At 44.9% G+C, this 20308-nt stretch overlaps 1 protein-coding gene across 3 annotated transcripts in view; it reads left to right on the forward strand.

Annotated features, from left to right (window-relative positions):
* The window catches only part of Myt1 (myelin transcription factor 1), a 43791-nt gene extending 24816 nt beyond the window's left edge, over positions 1-18975 (forward strand). For all 3 annotated transcript variants that reach the window (XM_059259848.1, XM_059259846.1, XM_059259847.1), the window contains 10 exons: positions 2090-2244; positions 3047-3109; positions 3234-3302; positions 6850-6912; positions 7332-7415; positions 13024-13245; positions 15100-15191; positions 15824-15927; positions 18329-18472; positions 18835-18975. In XM_059259848.1, the coding sequence (XP_059115831.1) occupies positions 2090-2244; positions 3047-3109; positions 3234-3302; positions 6850-6912; positions 7332-7415; positions 13024-13245; positions 15100-15191; positions 15824-15927; positions 18329-18472; positions 18835-18975 (1137 nt within the window). The remainder of the gene's footprint in view (positions 1-2089; positions 2245-3046; positions 3110-3233; positions 3303-6849; positions 6913-7331; positions 7416-13023; positions 13246-15099; positions 15192-15823; positions 15928-18328; positions 18473-18834) is intronic.
* Positions 18976-20308: the final 1333 nt, after the last annotated feature.

Here is a 20308-nt window from a genome sequence, read left to right on the forward strand (position 1 = left end):
AGGGATCAGGGCCATATACCTCTAGGAGGTTAGTGAGGTAGCCCGTCCCACCCCCTGGAATCTATTTGCCTGTAAGTTAGTCCCCATTTCAAACCCTTTTCCACCCTTGGGTAAGACTCACGATTGCTTTATTTTTAGAGGGATAGATTGGGTTCCTGGTCTAGGTAGCATGGTATAGTTAGCAGCCCCCTTGGGTCTCATTAGTGGAGTCCTGCCTGGTGTGAGCACTCATGGTATGGACGTGCATATAGAGCCACATATATCTGACTCTGTGGAAACTGAATCATTCTTGCACTAGACAGGAGCCCTAGTAGAATCAGGGCTGCCCTCTATGCAGTATCTTCACTATCATCTCTGTTTCTTGGGTCTAGAACCTTGCAAGACTCATGCTTTACTGCCAGGGTTAAGTTGGTCCCTGGTCCGCTAACCATGGCTTCTCAACTTCTTTCTTAGTCTGTGGGTTGGTGGATATCTTGGTACCCTTCTGTAGCTAAAATTTTTCTCTCTGGGTTCCGCCAAGTCCCGGCAGTCCCGTAGCCCACTTATAAAATAAACATACAGACGCTTATATTATTTAAACTGCTTGGCCATTAGCTCAGGCCTACCATGGTCTAGCTCTTACTCTTATACTCAGCCCATTTCTGTTAATCTATATGTCGCCACATGTTCCGTGGCTTTACCTGCTGCCTCTACATGATGCTCCCTGGACGGCAGGCTGGCATCTCCTCCCCTCCACCCTCCTGTTCTCTTAATTTTCCTCTCTGCTAGTCCCGCCTATACTTCTCCTGCCTGGCTACTGGCCAATCAGTGTTTTATTTATACAGAGCGATATCCACAGCACCCTTCCCTGCCTTTTCATTATCCCTAGTTCATCTCTGCTCTTTTTATTCCATTCTCTCAGTATATCCTCTTGCAACATCATTGTGTCCCCAGGAATGAGCTGCCATTTGTAGTGGGATCTCTCTCAGAGGTCCCAAGGTCCTCCTGCTGAGGCCTGTCACATGCTCCACCTACAGCCTTTGCCAATTGTCCACAAACCCTTCCTCTCTCAAACTTTCCTAGTCATATTTCACCCCCAAAAGCTCTTATGCCAGGCCTTCCCCATTCCTCTCCCTCTGTCCTAGATTCCTTACTCAGACCCTCCCCTCCCCACCCCCCATCAGTCTTGTCCAGTGGCTCACCAATTTTGACAGCAACTGTCCTGATATCATGGGTACTCTGATCCCCTTTTGTCCAGGGCCTCTACTTCCTGGCTTCACTGACCCTGAAGACTTGTCTTAAGTGTGTCCTTCTGAGGACCTTTGTCCAATTGCTCAGGCAAACAAATCACTATCCTACAGCCTTGTTTAGTAAAAAGAATTGTAATAGCTACTGCAGGTTGGCTCCCCAGAGCTGCTCTGTGGGCTGTAGTTTCACAGGTTTCTCTTATTTGAGGGTTACATCTTTTTAGACGCAGTGCCTGAACAGCCTGTTGAAACCTATAGCAAGTTGGTACATCTCTGGAATGTGAAATCTGGTGTACTTGTCTTGCTAGAAGCAGTTATTCTAAGGCTGTAGGACCCCTGACTTTCAATGGAAGAGCTGTTGTTTCTCACTCCCTGTGCCACACCTATGAGGGTTTAGGTGGTAAGAAAATAGCCCCAGGCCCACAGCTCAGTTAGTGGTGTTTGTCAAGTGTCTGACCTTGTCAAGGCATCATGTTATGGGCCAGGGGTCTCAAGCTTATTATGATTATCATTAAGCTACTAGTATGCTATCTATCTCAGCTTTGGAATACCTCAGCAACCTTATTTAGTGCCTACTAGCACTTGAGTCCTAAAGATTACTGCATCCAGGTGTTCATTCTCTGGTAATTTGGTGGAAGTTGGCCAAAGCAAGTGTCCTGGCTTTCATAGTATGGTCTTATGTCTTGAGGTAGCTAGGTCTTCCTCCCTCTTTCATAAGATAAAACATCTTATGGATACTACTGAATGGTCTCTCTTTGTTGCCCACTAGGTTGGACATCTGGGTTCCTTTCCAGGTGTTAAAATATTCCCTGCTGGTTTTTTTTGTTTTTGTTTTTGTTTTGTTTTTGTTTTTGTTTTTTCAGTCAGAGCCAGCAGCACATTCTTTTGCTTCTTCTGAAGCAGATGATCAGGAGGTGTCAGAAGAGAACTTTGAGGAGCGGAAGTACCCAGGGGAAGTCACCCTGACCAACTTTAAGCTGAAGTTTCTCTCCAAGGACATAAAGAAGGAGCTTCTCACGTAAGTGCTGTTTTGGTAGGCTGGCCTCCCAGGAATCTTGGGAAAGCAGGCCTGGTCCCAGAACTCAGCAACCACCTAAATCCAGGTAGCTCACAGTGATGAGTTTTCTGTCATCTCTGCACTGAGCTGGGTATGAACATGATCCTCTGAAAGCAATTAAGAACCAGGAAGCTCTGCTGGTCCAGCCCACAATCCAGAACAGAACAGAGAACAGAGCAAGATGAGGATTGTAGTCATGGGCAGAGAGGTTCACAGACACCAGCTCTCAGTTCTGGCAGCTGCTGGACCCCAGGCAGGAACAAGCAGAGCTTTTCATCAACTTCTAATGCCACATGTTCTTAAAATACTATGAAGGGTTATGCCTAGCACTTTTTCCACTGGTGATCTAACCCTCACCTGTGCTCATAGCTAATTTTATGGAGGATATAGGGATCCTCCTTTCTTTATACTGCACCTCACTAGTTTCTTCCTATCTTGGTGCCAGGCCTTCCCAGGGTGGCTGGATCTATGTTCTCATTCTCAGAGAAGATTGTGCTGCTTTAGGAGCTGGAGAAGGGAGGAGTGCCCCATCCACATGTTTATGAGCACATATGTGTACACATAGCATGCACTCATGCTTCAGAGGCATCCTTACCTGAAATTCCCTTTCCTTCTTGAGTTAAGTTGTATAAGAGAAATTTCCAGTCCCAGAAGTGAGGGCTGTGATCTGAGGATGTCCACCTGCCCTTAGTTGACTCGTTCTGGGGGAAGGCCTGCAAGTGTGCATGGTCCTCTGTTCTGATGCTCTTTTTCCTTTGTCCAGCTGTCCCACCCCTGGCTGTGACGGCAGTGGTCATATCACCGGGAACTATGCCTCCCATCGCAGGTTCGTGCCCTGCTCCTCTGGCCTGGCTCCAGTGCTTTGTGTGTATGTGTGTGGGGGGGCCTTTCTCCTCATCTCCTCTGCTCCCCTCTGTGGCTCACCCCATATCCCATCTCTTCTCTTTCAGCCTCTCTGGTTGCCCTCTTGCTGACAAGAGCCTCAGAAACCTCATGGCTGCCCACTCTGCTGACCTCAAGTATGTTTGCGCTCACTGACTGCCTATCTCTTGGGCAGCTCCTTGGCTTTGCTCTCTCCTTTATGAGGCTCCTACCAAGTCAGCCTTCTCTAAGGTACCATCCCAGGCTGGCTCTGCTTTCCTGGGATGGGGAAGAGGAGCAGGGCTTGAAAGGGCTGACTCTGCTTGGCTGGGCTGTTGTCCTTGTACCTGTGACTCCTGCTTTGAGCAATCTGACCTCTAAGTACTGTCCATCTCACTTGTTGAATCAGAGCTCCTGTACTGCTCCAGGCCTTTCCCACTCCCAAGAACTCTGACAGGGCTGCCGGGCCTGCTTTTCCTACTACTGTTCTAAATACTGAGAAAGACTGGAACTTGGCTGTGGCTTAGTAGCTATAGGCTACAGGGCTCTTGTCAAACAAACTACCACTAACAGTGCCAGAGAATGCTCCTTGCTTTCCTTCTCCCCGTGCCTTGGCTGCTCTGTTTCTCCCTGGTGTCCTCCCAGTCCTACTCAATGCTTTTGCCTTCTCTTTGCTGGCCCTCTCCAAGCTTCAGTGCCTCTCTGCCTTAACAAATAGGCAAAGCAGGCTCTGTGGGCACCTACAACTGTCAGTTTGCCTAACAGGCCTCAGAAGTGAGGAGCAAGCACCCAGAGGTTTCCAGGCATCTGTTCTCTTGGAGCTGGAGCTGGGGCCTCCATTGTCTCTGGCTTTCATTTTCTCTGTTGACTTGTGACATTAAAGGCTCCATGACCCTGAGCTGTGGTCACCTTGACCAGAGCTGAGTAGAGACCTTGGAAGATAACGATACTCTCCTGTTGTTCTGTTCCTCATAGCAGGACCAGGGCCCTCCCTTTCATATTCCTTTGTGATAGGGGCTCTGAATCCAGGCCAAGACTCACTGAATCTGTTTGGGGGACAGACAGGTGATAGATACTGAAACCTTTTGGACAAGGAGCTAGAATGTGACAGCAGAAGGAACTTGAGCTGATCTATGCCAGGACAGAAATCCATGGGTTTCCAGTACCCAGTCTGTGTTCTACTCTAACCAGCTCCATTCCTTCTGGTAGTGAATATTAGATTTATACCTTGTAGGCTCATATAGTTTCTTATCCACTCACTAACATTGTAGTCTAGTCCTGAAACTCAAAGTTGGAGAACAGTCCCGTAGGCTCAGTGAACACCTCCCCACACTTTTTATTATCTTTTTTATATTCTTGCCTACCCTCATACCTATTTTTATATCCAATTCTGCTTACTTTTCCAACTATGATTAGGATTTATGGAATTCCAACACAGGGCCTAGAAAACTCTCTATTTCAGGATATAACCATACATTCTGTGGCCCTAAAACAGATATTGAGGGCCAACAGGAGGAAACTTGGCTGATCCAGCCAGGAAATAGCCCCCAGGAAGGTCTGCACTCTAAGCCTGTGAAAGACTGTAACACAAAACTTCTGTGGACACAGCAGAGAATAGTCTCCTTGTATGGGTGGGTGTCTCAGGTGTCCCTACTGCCTCCAAAGCTCTTCTTGTCCCAGAGTTCTTTCTAGTTCATTGCCTCATTGCTCCAGACTCCAGTGTGGTCTGAGAAGAAGGTGACTGTGACCTCTTTCACACATTTTCTGATACCCCAGTGCTCCTGGGATCCTTGTTCTGTCAGGGTAGGCATCAGGCTTGTCAAAGCATTGCAAATGGAATTCTTTTTGTGGCCTCCCTATAAATGGAAAAATACAGACATGCTCAGGCATATTCTCTGTTTTTAAGCAAGTTCCAGGGTCATTTACTCTCCTTCTTTGTGTGATCAGGGGCTGCCTTGAGCTGCTCAGTTCACCGTAGTGTGAGTATACATACCACTCCACACTGTGGAGGAATGTCAGGCTACAAGGAGGGTGGGCAGCACCTCTGCAGCACAGGAATGAGGCACAGAGGGAAATCTGAGATGCCACCAAGGCAGAATCATCATTTAGGTGTAGATTCTTTCTCCTTTTCAGGCAAGGCACTTAGAAGTAGATGATAGACAGAATGGAGGCAGCTCTAGTTCTTGTGGCCTCCAATAAGGAGTATATCAAAGATACCCAGTCCTCTTACTATGTGGACACTTTCTTCTTTGAGCGTAACTTTCAGGAAAGCCATCAAACAACACATTAGCAAGGAATACAAGCCTGTGTACTAGGCATCTGCTTGTTCTCTGGGAGCCATAGACCCTCCCAAGACTCACTGGTGCTTTGAGTATATATCTGCATCTCATCCCTGGTACCATTCATAGCTCAGAGGCCTGGGTTGCTATGTGGCCACTGGGTGACCACCTTTTTTGCTTCGAACCTCTGCTGGATGCAGGAGCCCTGGGCCTCAGACAGCTTCTTCCCACTGAAAGGAGAAAGGAACTATTTTTGGTTCCCTGTACTTGGACTTCTGGAGAGCAGGACCACCATGGTGGTAATGTAGAATCTATACCACTATATGGCCTCATGAATACTAGAGAAAGATTTGGTGGGTCATCTGCCTGAGAATCAAAGGAGCATCCAGTATGTGATACTGTGAGGGACCCAAGGAATCTGGGAAGACACACAGAGAAAGATCTGAGGGGCCAGAAAGAAAGTCATAAGATATGACACCAGCTGTGCCATTCTCTAGGATGCCAGACTCCTAGCTTCTCTCCTTCATATAAGAAGTACTATGTTTCAAAGGTCAGATACTGTTTGTGTACAGAAAGTCAGAAGCTTCCCAAGGCTAGGATGCCATGGAGCAGCACTTTGAGTAACCAATACCAAATACTTACTGTTTCCAATAGGATGGCACTGTAATTAGGGGCAAGATGCAAAACAGCAGATCTAATGAGATGGGTCTACCTCTAAGTCAACCCCATTCAATCAACAACTGCTATGGTTTTCCATTTGGGAGAAAATAACTCAAGAAAAGTCCATGTTTATAATATTAAAGTATAATTTCTACCACTTTATAGAATATGTTCATGAGAAATTTTTTATGTATTTGCTTGGATTTTGTATTCTGTGTTTCTTATTTTACCCTTGCTGGGGTCCATCAACTTGTAAAAGCCATTGGTTGAGTTCTACATTCACCAAGCAGGGATCAGGTCTTCAGTGGCCATATAGTAGGTACTCATGGGTACCTCTCTGAGTTCTTATGATTAGACCTAAAGCTTAGATGTGTTCTGGATAACCAGATATGACTGAAACTCAATAAAAGGCTAAGCTGGGAGCCCACAATCTTCTTTGGATGCAATGAACACAGCAGGCCTATCTTGGTGTTCAGTGTAAAAGCTAGTCTCATTCAGCTACTCTTTTCTTGGCTTTCTGGGCTCCCCTGGGAGTGGCTGGGCTTAGTACTGAGTCAGTGATATGGCCTTATTGACATTGAATACCTGTTACTGGCAATGACAAGCTAAGGTATGTGATGCTCTTTTGCAAGGAGGTGCATAATAGGAGGGTCGTTGTTAGAAAGTTCTAGAGCTTAGAATGATGATGGATCCATTTAAGAGCTGAATCCAAAGGGGAAAATAAATATCTTTATAGGCTCTGGTCTCATCTTATGTTTCTCTGCAGGTGCCCCACACCTGGCTGTGATGGCTCTGGCCACATAACAGGGAACTATGCTTCACACCGGAGGTGAGTGGGGCCAAGGGTAGTAGTGAAAGTTCTGACTTAGACAAAGTTCTACTATTCTGAATAAGATATTAAAGTTGCCAACAGCTAGAGTCCATTTGCATCTCTTTTGAATTTTTGGTGCTCCCAGAATTGCTCAGGTATCCCTATGCAGTAAAATCAAAAGGCAAAGTATCAAGTCAGAAGCTCCTGGAGATATTTCCCACTTCTGATTGTTCTGTTGCCCTGTTTGAAGGTTGTATGTGAGCCAACTCTGTTCCACAAGAAAGCATAACTGATGAGTCAGCTGACTGATTGATCCTTTCTTCCCTCCTTCCCACCCCCACAGGGGGCCACAGAACTTGAGGGAGTAGCATGAGGCAGACAGTGAGGGAGCTGCTGTTCTGGGACTGAGATGGCATGTTTTCCTCTTTCAAAACCAGTTTGTCAGGCTGCCCACGTGCCAAGAAGAGCGGACTCAAGGTGGCGCCTACCAAGGATGACAAGGAGGACCCTGAGTTGATGAAGTATGTTGGGTTATGCGGCTCCTTCATTGTTTTGAAAAATTGTTGGTTTTTTTTTTTTGTATGTTATAACTAAACAACAAAAAATCAAAATAATGTCTTTTAAATACAAATCTGGGATCTCAGAATTTGGGAGGTTAGAAGCAGGATCACTGAGTGTAAGCCTGCCTGAGCTACTTAATGAGAGCCTGTCTCAAACCCAAAACAAAATGAAACAACTTATTCTAGATTTTTCCTCATATTTGGCCATTAAATTGATTGATGATAATATACATTTAGAAGAACTGGAACCTGACACATTGTTTCCTGGATATTGAACACTGAGCATGTTCTGTGGGTTCAGATCAAAGGTATTTTGGTGGGTCTTTGGGAAGCTAAGTACTCTACTGCCCTGAAGTGGTTCTGGGATCTCCACAGGCCTTGCAGTCTGTATTCTGTCTGGCAAGGAGGTTTAGGTGTAAAGTTTTAGAGGGCAGTACATTAGGAAGATACTGCTTATTTGAATAATATGGGTCTGATCACTAGTACATCTGTCTAGAGCAGTGGTTCTCAACCTTCCCAATGCTTCAATTCTTTAATACAGTTCCTCATGTTGGGTGACCCCCAACCACAAAATTATTTTTGTTACTACTTTATAACCGTAATTTTGCTACTGTTATGAATTATAATGTAAAATTTGTGTTTTCTGATGACCTTAGGCAAGTCTTGTAGGTTGTTCAGCCAACAGATTGAGAACCTTTTGTCTAGAGCTAGTTAAGCAGGAGAGCCTGGAAGAGGTGAAACTGGAAACTGGACCTAACCTAGGGACTAAAGAAGATGTCCTTGGTTTTTATTTTCTCTCTTTTACAAATTGTTTTCTTTTTCTGATTATCAGTTAGATACAGATAAATTCCCTAGCTTAACAATGAAGGGTCGTTCATTGAAGTAAACACTCATAGCTAGTGTTTTGGCCTTAGCTTGTGCATGTACCCAGCTGAATCAATTCCAAGGTATGAGCTATCTGATGCTGGGATAATTTTTTTTTTTGAGACAGGATTTCTTTGTGTAGCCTTGGCTGTCCTGGAACTAGCTCTGTAGACCAGGCTGACCTCTGACTCTCAGAGATCTGCCTGCCTCTACCTCCCAAGTGCTGGGATTAAAAGTGTGAGCCACCACTACCTGGCTAGGGTAATTTTTTAAGTAGTTTTTACAAGCTGGGCCACCTTTAACCTCAGCACTCTGGAAGCAGAAACAGCATGTCTCTGTGATTTCAAGACTAGCCTGGCCTGGTCCACATAGTAAACTTTAGAACAGCAAGGGCTACATGGAGAGATTTACAGATATATAACTTTATCTTGACACTGAAGTCATCATATATAAAGGGCAAAGTTAGGGCTTTTTTTTAAAAAAATTTGTTTTTATTCTTCACTTAACTTTAAAAACACTATATAGTTGGATATTAAAAACAGTTGCAAGTAGTTTATCATCCTCATACTTATCTATTATAATGGTACCATCTTTCCTGATTTAGATAAAAGTCTACCAATTTTATCTGATGCATTTGATTAGTTTCTTTCATTTCCTTCCTCTCAGGAAGGGGCTTTTCTGCAAAGAGAGTTTATCAAGGGAGAGAAGGATATTTTCTGGAACTTGAAGATTAGTTATCCCTTTTCTTATGGTAAACAATAAATTTGCATGTCTTCATCTAGAACACATTTGATAGCTCTATGCTTGGTAATTTGACCTTGATGGGAGGTGATAAGTATGGTTTGGTTGTCAGGCGTAGATATTAGCTTTTGGAAGGCACACATGTGTATGTTCATACACATGAAAAAAAATCTTGAGTAAAAATGGTGTGGTCCTTCTGATCTAAGACAATAACACCTCTTGGCTTTGTCTTGGTTGTTTCCTTCCTTACAGAGTGGAGTGTTATTTTCTGACCATCTTTCATGACCTTGTCTGTAGCTAGAGTTTTCCTGGTCCTGCCTGCCCATGGTCAGGACAAATCTCTCTCACCTGCCAGTCCCGCAGCTGCTCGGACCCAATCAAACACACAGAGATTTATATTACTTATAAACTGTATGGCCATGGCAGGCTTTTTGTTATCTAGTTCTTATATCTTAAATTAACCCATTTCTATAAATGTATACCTTGCCACATGGCTCTTGGCTTACTGGTATCTTACATGTTGCTACTCATGGCAGCAGCTGGCAGCGTCTCTCTGCCTCAGCCTTCCACTTCCCAGAATTCTCCTCTCTCCTTGTTCCACCTACACTATCCTTCCTGCCTGGCTACTGGCCAATCAGCGTTTTATTTATCAGTCAATCATAGCAACATATATTTACAGCATAGAGGACATCCCACAGCACTTGTCAATATAATCTCTAAAATATTCTTTCAAACTACCTTCTTCCCATTACAGCTTTTGCATCTATCCTTAGGACTTACCTGTTTTCTATGGCACTGGCTCTCCATGAACACAGACAGAGTTTGTGGAACCATTCCTGTGCTATCAGATAAATCCTTATTTGCATTCCAGTAATTCCTTTCTTACCATCTTGGTCTGATTGTCTTTTACAAATCCTTTTGCAGAGTCATTTTTTGTTGTTGTTATTGTTGCACCATTACATAAATCTCCTGAAGTTACTGAGAACCTGTGAATAACATTTGTAACTCCCCTTTCTCTCTGTATCTTTCCTCTTCTTCCTCAAAATACATAGAAGATATCCATTGGAGAACTAAAATCACCACCTGCTTTAACCACCTAGATTGCCTATTCTATTAATTTCTTATAGTCATTTCATATATATTTCCTACATTTTTCTATATATTTCTTATATTCATTTCATTGCCTATTATAATTTTCCCAATTAGGAATCATAGACCACTTTTTAAGCTTGGAGAATTTGTTTTAACTTTTCTTCATTTGGTATCAGGGTGGTACTTCAAGGCTAGTTTCCTATAATCCGTTTTCATTTTTTCTTGGGGAAATTGGGTTTGACCATCAAAATATCATAGTAAGAGGCTTCTTTCATAATTTGCTATAGCCAATTAATGGGCTAGAACTTCAGTGAGAGGAACAGAAAAGAACACAAAGCAATGTTCTATTACCTCACCAGGGGTTCCAGAAAGTTCCCACATCTTTTGTGGATCTTTTTTCTTTTTCTTTCTTTTTTTTTTTTTTGGATCTATTTATTATGTATAGAGTGTTCTGTCTGCATGCATGCCTGCACACCAGAAGAGGGCATCAGATTTCATTATAGATGGTTGTGAGCCACCATGTGGTTGCTCGGATTTGAACTCAGGATCTCTGGAAGAACAGTCAGTGCTCTTAACCTCTAAGCCATCTCTCCAGCCCCCAAGATTTATTTATTTTATGTATATGGATGCTTTGTCTGCTTATCTAGCTGCACATCAGAACAGGTCATCTGATCCCATGAGACTGCAATTATAGATGGTTGTGAGCCACCATATGGGTACTGGGAATTGAACTCAGGATATCTGAAAGAGCAGCCAATGCTCTTAACCACTGAGCTATCTATCCAACTCTTCTTTTGTGGATCTTAAGTGACACAAGTCCCTGAAGCAAAAATACAGTTGACTACCTCCATTCTCCTGGGGCAAAGTGGGGAGGGGCAATGATATTGTTATACCCAGAATCCCCCAAAGACCATCAAGAGACTAAATCCCATGCAAAAGCAAAGAGTCTTTTTATTGTTACAAGTTAACCCAGGCCTCTCTGTTTGTCTTACACAGCAGAAGGGCAGGAGAGACCCTGAGTAGCAATGGGGCAGGGTTTTTATAGGGGGAAAGCGGGGCAGTGTGTATGTGGGGTCTTGGTGTCTACAGACTACATAGGAACAGACTCAGGATTGGTTTATGTGAGTGGCAATCATGTTAGTAACTTTTAATTGGCTAGGGTTAGTTGGGAGTTACAGTTATTTATTTTTGGGCAGGCCTAGACAAGTCCCAGGCTTTGTCCCTGAGCTGCTGTGGAGGCTGGCTGGCCTAGCTCATACGACTGTGGGGGCTGGCTCAGTGACCCAGGCTGGGTCCTATCTCCCTGTCCCTGCTGGCAGGGGCATCAGTGATTAATTGTCTTTTGTCCATGGCTTTCCTAGAAACTGCTTGCTCAGTCTCAGGAAACTGAAATTGAGGACTGATCTCTGAGAGAAGACTGAGCAGCCTGCTATGGGGTCTGCTTGGTTCTTTCAATATGTCTTCTGGGGGCTTATGGTCAAATCCTTGTATGTGATACAGTCTGTGGGTGCTTGTATCATGAAGAGTCTCAATGTGATGTCAAAGCCAATGATTTTGAACCTTGGTTAAAAGAAAAGAATCACTCCTGAATACTGCTTACACATGAGATTCCAGTGAACAGCAGCAACTCCTACTTGCAAGGAGATTAGGAGTTTTTCAAGTGGTTAGAAAATTTTACCTGTCTGGAGTGGCTGAAGAGAGCTGGCCCTTTGAGCTTGTGATATTGAGTACTCAGTAGGGGTCTCATCCCAGCCCTCGGGTTGGCTGTCTTTGCATCCAGATTTGAGGAGCTAGACATTGAATGTGACTATCTAGAGCCCCTGTGTGTGTGTGGGAGGGGGGCTATTGGTGTGTCCTTGTTATGGGCTGTAGGCTGAGATCAACTTGTGCTGACCTTGTGTACTTCCTATGTTGTCTGAGGCCTATGTGGGCTGGAGGAGCAAGAAAGGAAAGAGAGGCAAGAGAGAGGATCCTGGCAAAGGTGGATAGGAAACTATCTCCAAGGGTTTCCTAGAGATGAGGTGGGGTGCCACTTTGGTGCTGTCACCTTGCTACTCTCTGGCTGGGCATTGTGCGCTATGCTCCAGGAGCAGGATACAGCAGGAGACTATCTGGTAGCAGGAGATTGCTTCTGGCCCTCTGTCTTCCTGAAGATGTCCTGCCCTGACTTCTTTGGATCCACAGAGAACTCTGTAAAGTAGGGCAGCATTATCCTTGGGTCCTGTGTATTTGCCAGGTGCTTAGCATATAGTGAATATGTGACTAATGATGACTTGATAGAGTTTCATTTTTTGGAGAGGACTGGAAGTTTTTAGATTGAAGATCTTGTTCTGGGGCATGAGTGGGTTCCTGGAGGCCCTGCTCCCCAGATCTCACTGGTTCAAGCCAATCCTTCATACACCAAGCCTGGGACATTTGTCATCCCCATCTATTTTATTGCCATAGGACTTGTGTCTCTGTCTTCAAATGCCTGGAACAAAGGAAGCACTGCTCCTAGCCAGCCTCCAGCAGGGTGATTATGGGAAATCAGAGCCAAGACTTTCCTGTTTGAGCACTGTGTTCTCTAGACACCCATGGCTACCATGCCATGATAAGTCTCAGCTCTGAAGCTGTAGGTTAACAGGACCTATTGATCTGCCTGGCCTAGGGTGTCCTCATCATCCTCCTGATTTGCAGGCCCTGCTTTGCAATGGCCAAGGGGAAAGAGGGACAGCAGCCTCATCTGGAAGGCCAACTATGGGATTTGGCTGGCTTTTTGCTTCACTCAAAAGTACAAAGTACATGATGCTGGGTCTCTAGAGCCTGGCTTTGCAGGGCTCCCAGGTCCTCCTACCCAGGGCCCCTGTGATCACCTCAGTCTTTCTGTGTCTAGGTGCCCAGTTCCAGGCTGTGTGGGACTCGGCCATATCAGCGGCAAATATGCCTCTCACAGGAGTGCTTCTGGCTGCCCGCTGGCTGCTCGGAGGCAGAAAGAGGGAGCTCTCAATGGTTCAACTTTCTCCTGGAAGTCACTGAAGAATGAAGGCCCTACTTGCCCAACCCCAGGCTGTGATGGCTCTGGCCATGCCAATGGCAGTTTCCTCACTCACCGGAGGTACCTGACCCCACATGTCAGCAATCAGGGACCTTTTGGCTGGGACATAACCCCTGGGGGTGGGAGCAAGCCAGTACTCAGTGGGACCAGCAGTTCTGCAAGGGAAGCAAGACCCAAGTAGGTAGCTGAATGAGAGAAGTCATGGAGGCTGTTGGTATCAGATGGTGTTTGTTTTGCTTTCAGAATGTGTTTGTTCTCATAAGTGTCCCTCTGTGCCCTAGTGTTTATTGTCCCTATGAGCAGTGCTATGCTAAATATGGATACCATGAATGGACTCCTGTCTCTGCCCATATTTGACTTCTTGTCTCCTATACCTTGTGTCCTGCCTCTTACATTGGGGGCCTTTTTTTTTTTTTTTAAATTTTGGGCAAAGGCGCTTGCTTGCTTTGCAAGGGACCTGGTTAACTAGACCTCTTCTTGCCTAGGCAGTGCCCATTTTATCACCTGCCCACAATACCTACCACAGGTCTGAGTTGGCCTTGCTTCACTAGACCCCCTTCCACTCTGTTCTAAGAAGCCACTAATCTTATCCAGTAACCTTTGTCTGGAATGAAAGCCAATGCATACTCCCTTCTTTCTTCCTCTCCCTTTCTTCTTTTCTTCTTTCTTCTCTCCCTTATTTCTTCTTCCACCTACAAAGCTGGTTAACCTTTGTCTGGAATGAAAGCCAATGCATACTCCCTTCTTTCTTCCTCTCCCTTTCTTCTTTTCTTCTTTCTTCTCTCCCTTATTTCTTCTTCCACCTACAAAGCTGGTTAATGTATCCATTCAACAAAAACATTTACAGAGAGTCCACCTAACACCAAGGAGTAGAGACAGAGAAGAGAACAAAAGAACAACAATCCTTTGCCTTTTTGAGTGTGTTTTGGGTATGGTTGGGGGGGACAGATGGTATAAACAAATAAGAGTTACTGAATTTGGTGAATGGTGATCAGGGATCAGGGGAAAACAGCAGAGTAGTGGGCAAAAAAGTACTCTGGAGAAAAAGCCAGAAGCTTACTCTCCCTTAGATGTGTGTAGGAAAAGCCCTCATACAGCTGGAACTGGGGAGGGCCTGGCATACCTACTTGGTGAGGTGACAAAGGAAAGGAGGCAGAACTTTGTGAGCAAGTATCTAGCCAACTGCCTCTGAGAGTAAGTGTCCTAGTTGGGAGCACAGAAAAAATGGGGTCTCATTTGGGCAGCTGGGATGGCCACAGGATTATAGACCATAAGGGAAATGCCAAGGCCAGAGAAGAGGATGCAGGAGCCTGGGCCATGTGGTCAGGGTAGTCGAACTCTGTGCTTCCAAAGTATATTTCATTTAGGCTCCACCTTGATTTATGATGTGGGTGAAATCATTGCAAAAACATGAAATAGTGTGCGATAATCCACATACTTTTATATGTTTTTCTGCTTAAATAGCTATATTCAAGGAATCACCTGTGAATGCTGGTACATCCATATCCTGAAGGATCTCTCAGGGGGTGGGGGGTTGGCTCTGAGGACACCTCTCAGAGTTCAGTGATACAGAGTGCCAGCAGGTGGGAGCATGCAGGCCTCAACCCCTGCCCAGAGAGAGGAATAACACCTGGAGGCAGCAATGCCCTGGTTCCTTTAGTACCTGTGGACAGCCATGACTGTGCTAAACAGGAAGGGCTCTGAGGGGGCACCTTCCTGGGCCCCTTTCCTAGAGTGCAGCCTTGCTCACCAGGCAGGGCAGGCAGCTGAAGTGAAGTAGTGCCACCATAGGAAGGCATGCAGGGTCATCTGGGTGAGGTGGAATATGCTTGGTGTGGTCCTGATGTGGGATCATGGACCTACCAATGCACTATGTCACTGAACTGGTCAGTGATGTGTAACTTCTGCTTCTAGTTTATCTGGATGTCCCAGAGCAACCTTTGCTGGAAAGAAAGGAAAACTCTCAGGTGATGAGATTCTCAGCCCAAAGTTCAAGACAAGTGATGGTGAGAATGCCCTTCTGGGATGTCCCTTGTTATCATTCTCTCTGTACTGTGGGAAGGGTATGGGGAAGCTGAGCTCCCTTGAGAATAATCCATGGTAGAGATAGTTCTTGCCCTGAGCCAACTGGCCTATTAACCTTATCCCTGAAGTTCTCGATGCCTGGGTCCAGGACCTCTGGCTTCGCTTGATGGTCATGTTCTCTCTGACCTTGGGTTTGGTGATCATATGGATCAGAGTATGATGGGAGGGCACCAAAAGCCATGTCCATGAGTTTGTGGACATTGTGGCCCCTCTCACTTAGGCAAGGAGATTCTCTTTGAATGCATTTCCCTTTGGTCATAGCAGTTAATGTCTCTGAAGAGACCCGGGTATCCCACAAAGGTCAAGGTATGAGGAAAATAGTACTGTTTTCAGTTTCCAAGATTTCCCAATATCCATGCCCAAGAGAGGAGCTCAGAGCTTGGCAAGAGGCTAACTTCTACACAAAGACCTCCCTTTCTGTCTCCAAAGCAGTTGGACAGAACCACAGCTGGTTTTTCTTTCTTTCTTCCTTCCTTTCTTTCTTTCTTTCTTTCTTTCTTTCTTTCTTTCTTTCTTTCTTTCTTTCTTTCTTTCTTTCTTTCTTTTCTGGCAGTGCTGGAGAATGATGAGGAGATCAAGCAGCTGAATCAGGAGATACGAGACCTGAATGAGTCCAATTCAGAGATGGAGGCTGCCATGGTACAGCTGCAGTCCCAGGTAGGCGGCACTACTCTACTTGACTCTGCCCTATCATCCAGAACCAGCCTGTAGATTGCTGCTTCCTTCAGTATCACTGGTGCTGAACTGATGGAAATACAGCACACAACACACAGTACACTGGTTAGCTGCCCACTCACTGCATTTCCTGGGAGTCTTCTAGGTAGCTAGTGTTAGTCAACCTATTGGATCACTCCTTTGGCAAGAGCAATCTGTTAGTGTTCTGGCTTTGCTAGTACTGGTTGTTCAATTCATGTTTCCAGTCTCATTAGCACTGGCAGCTCACCTGCTCTGTTCCTGCCTGGACGAGCACAGCCACACACCAGTCAGTGCAGGGCTTGCCCATCCCCACCTAAAGAGCTCCTTGCTTTCCTCAATAGAATGTGGGTTAGATTAGAACTTTTCTACTCCCTTGTTCAGGACTTGCTCTTAGAGGAAAGCCTTTAGTGTTGAGTGCTAGTGAGCATGGTTGTTGCTTGGCAACAGGGTACTGCCCTACCTTCTGGCTGCTCAGTGGGTCTAGAACAGAGCTGGTGCTTTGTGAGTGTTCCCTAATGTGTGGAGAGACAAAAGGACAGGAAATGTACACAGAACCCATCAAGGGCGGAGAGGACAAATAGGAAAACAGCAGGCCCTTTTCTGGAGGCAGCAGTCATGACATTTCCATTCCATATGTCTTGATCTAGTTTCTCCACGGGCTAATACCATTTCAAGATCCTGTGTATGTGTAGCACCAATCATGGAGTCAGGAAAAGTTTGTGCTATGTGTCCTGTACATGTTGATGTCTTGTCCCCCAGTATCGTTGGAAGTAACAAGAGAAGGGAGAGTCTTTTATCTGTGACCATCACCGTTTTCTACCCATGTCTTTGGATGAGATACAGTGTAGTATAGGTCATCTCTCAGAGTCTCCAGAGCCTTCATCCTTCTGATAGCACATCTTATTTCTCTATTTGCCCAAACTCATATTTTTTAGCTTAATTTTTGTTAAAGATTTCATTTTTGTTTTTAATTACATATATTTGCATATGTCTGTATATGGGGTTGTGCACATTTGTGATTTGCCCAGAAGAAAGCTTTGAATCCCCAGGAGCTGAAGTTACAAGAGATTATGAACCACCTGATGTGGGTGCTGGGAAATGAACCTGGATCCTCTCCAAGAGCAGTACACACTCTTAACTTCTGAATCATCTCTCCAGCTCTTTAGATTTGTTTATTTTTATTTATATATTTACTTGTGTGTGTGTGTGTGTGTGTGTGTGTGTGTGTGTGTGTGTGTAAGTGCCTATGGAGACCAGAGATGTCAGATATTCCTGGAGCTAGTTACAGGTAGTATTGAGTCACCTGATAGAGGTTCTGGGATCCAAACTTGGGACCTCTGAAAGAGCAATAGCACTCTTAGCCATCTCTCTAGCCTCAAAACTAATTTTTAAAGAGCCTGGTGTGGTGGTACTCAGCTACTCAGGAGGCTGAGGCAGGAGGACTGTGTGAGTTCATAGTTTAAGAGCATCCTGGACCAAACGGAGAGATGACACCATCTTTAAACCACAAAACAAAGCCTATCTTTAAAAGACTGATTACTTCTTTTTACTAGCATTCCTTTGGAAGTCCTACCCATCTAGTTGTGGAAGGGATGAAGGAAAAGGAATGCAGGTCTTTAGAACTACTTTAGTCACCACTGGTAGAGCAGAGCACTCAGCCTCATCTGCAGCTTCCAAAGGGAGCTCACTGTCCTTGTCTCATGTCACACATTGTCTTCCCATAAGTTCAGTCTTTTACTCCTTGAAGATATACAGTTAAGCCAGGGGCTGTCTTTTAACACTAGGAACCCCAGAAACGGCATAATCCTATGTAAGTTCATTGCCAGGGTGTGGAAGATGAAGAAATTTGTCTGTATTTAGTCTAGAGAAGATGTGCCTGGAGCCTAGGCAGTCAGCTCACTGGTCTTTTGTGGGAGAAAAGACTCAAAGGTAGGGGCAACCTAATACCCACAAGTTGAATGCAGTTATTCTTATCCTACAGAAAGGAACAGGAAGCCTGACAAAGTAAGAGCACAGCTGGAATGGGCAGAGATTAAGCTCAGGGTGTCTTGGAGTCTGTGTTTTTACCCCACCACCAGGAGGGGTAAAGGCAGAGAAAGCCACATGTAGACTTTGGTACCTGGCATACCAGATCCTACCTCCTTTGGACAGAGGCTGCTTCCAAAGGGCTTTTGCTCTCTCCATTCAGGGACCAGGGTTCTACCATCTCTTTCCCTGGATGGGGTATCCCACAGGGAGCAGGACCAAGCCTCTTTCCCACAAATGAGCTTTGCTTTTTCCTAGAATACTGTGAGGCACGGCCAGTGCTTTCACAGTAAGCCAGGGCCAAGGGAAGGTAGCATTTTCTATGTCTTTGCAACAGATCTCTTCCATGGAGAAGAACCTGAAGAACATTGAGGAGGAGAACAAGCTCATTGAGGAGCAGAATGAGGCCCTGTTTCTGGAACTGTCTGGGCTGAGCCAGGCCCTCATCCAAAGTCTTGCCAATATCCGCCTTCCACACATGGTAAGCAACAAATCACCTGTGGGTATTACAGATGAGCTAACAACCACCCTAGGGACAGTTCAAGGGTAGGAAGAGTGAGTGTACCTCACTGCTCTGTTTATGAGTCCTGAGGGAAGGATCCTGTGGGAAGGGTCCCATCCCTTTGGTAATGTTCTCAGTGCTCTGGTAGAGTAGCTGTAGGCTGTGGATCTAGTCCTGAGTAGCTCATGAATTGGGGTATAAAGGGATTCCAATGATGGTGAGTCTTGTTGATTTTTAGTTTTGGCAGGGGTGGATTAGACCTGGGGTTGAGGCTTTCCAACTAGTTTCTACTATGTGGGGTCCACTATAGTAGGGCCTGCTAACCTGGTTCTATTCTCTAGGAGCCAATATGTGAACAGAATTTTGATGCCTATGTGAACACCCTCACTGACATGTACTCCAATCAGGACTGCTACCAGAACCCGGAGAACAAAGGCCTTCTGGAAACGATCAAGCAAGCTGTGAGGGGCATTCAGGTTTAGGCTGCACTTTGCAGAGGAGTCCCTGCTCTGCTCCTCACAGTGGGGACTTCTGACTTACAGCTACTTCTAATTGGCAGTCTGGATAGAGCCTTGGGCAGCTTACCCAAAGGGGAGCCTGGAAATCAGTGTCTCCTATGATGTCCCCATTAGGCCCAGGCATGAAGACCTATGTGAGTGCCTGGGGATACCGAAGTATTACAAAGTGATTTATTTTTGTTTTTTGAAAGAAATCTGAAGAGCAGCTCAAAGTCTCCAGTGGAAGCTCATGGACAAGGTTCTCAGGGAAGTTTTGGAGTTTGCAGCCACAGTATTCCATTGTCTGTTGAGGTTGGGAGGGCAGCCATGGACTTGGTGGGTGTTAGTCTCAGCAGGAGGGCATACCTAGGCTTCTGGTTATGCTCACTGATGCCCACGTGGCAAGCATGTTTTGTGTTTTCATTTAATTCAGCTTTGTGTTAAAGGTGCACAATGCTCTGCTTCAGAGGTGAATCTAGGAACAGGCCTTCCAGATGGCAGTCTACACAGTCGATGAGCATCATAGAAAGTCAGCTGAAGGTATTTTTCACTTGGAGGCCCTGAAAATCAGCCACTTGCCTGGGCAGCAGATACCTGCAGGTCATGCAGACCTGCTTCCTCCTGGCTCCAGTCTTTAAACCCCTGGCCTGGGCTCTAAGTCCAGGACCACTGGGCCAGGCCTCTGGTTTCTGTACTTCCACCCAGGTGCTAGACCCATCATTATTATCTTTTCCTGTGTAGGCTTGCTCTCTGTATCCAAGGTGACTCAGGTGGGGACAGTGAGATCAGAGGTAATTGTTAATGAGAGACCACCAAGATTTCACTTCTTTTTAGATCCATTCAAGATGTGAAAAGGGTAAATTTTAATTTAATGTGTTAAAAACACAATGTTCTTACTGTGTAAATAGAGTCCAAGTCAATTGTGACTGCAATTCCAAATTAGTATTTAAAAGTAGAAAAATTGCACTTCCTGGAAGACACTGAAAGTAGCTAGTTTATTCTGTAAATTATTTAATTTTGTCATGATATAAGTATTTATATTCATACCCTCTTATGTTAATGTCTTGTATTTATTATTTTTATTTATTAATTTTATACTATTTCAGCTAGACTACACACTAGGGCACCATAAGAGTTACATAAGTTAAATCAAAACAAAAACATTTATTTGACTATAAGATAGCCCACAAAGAATCTTGATATAACTCCTAGTTATAATTTTGATGCAACTGAGTTATTTTTTATATATTTTGTTATTTATTCTTTTAATAATGGAATTTTTAAAAAAAGTATTTTGTAACTGAGGAATTTTGATAAT

The sequence above is a fragment of the Peromyscus eremicus genome, chromosome 4, assembly GCF_949786415.1.
Source record: "Peromyscus eremicus chromosome 4, PerEre_H2_v1, whole genome shotgun sequence".
Classification (NCBI taxonomy): Eukaryota; Metazoa; Chordata; class Mammalia; order Rodentia; family Cricetidae; genus Peromyscus; species Peromyscus eremicus.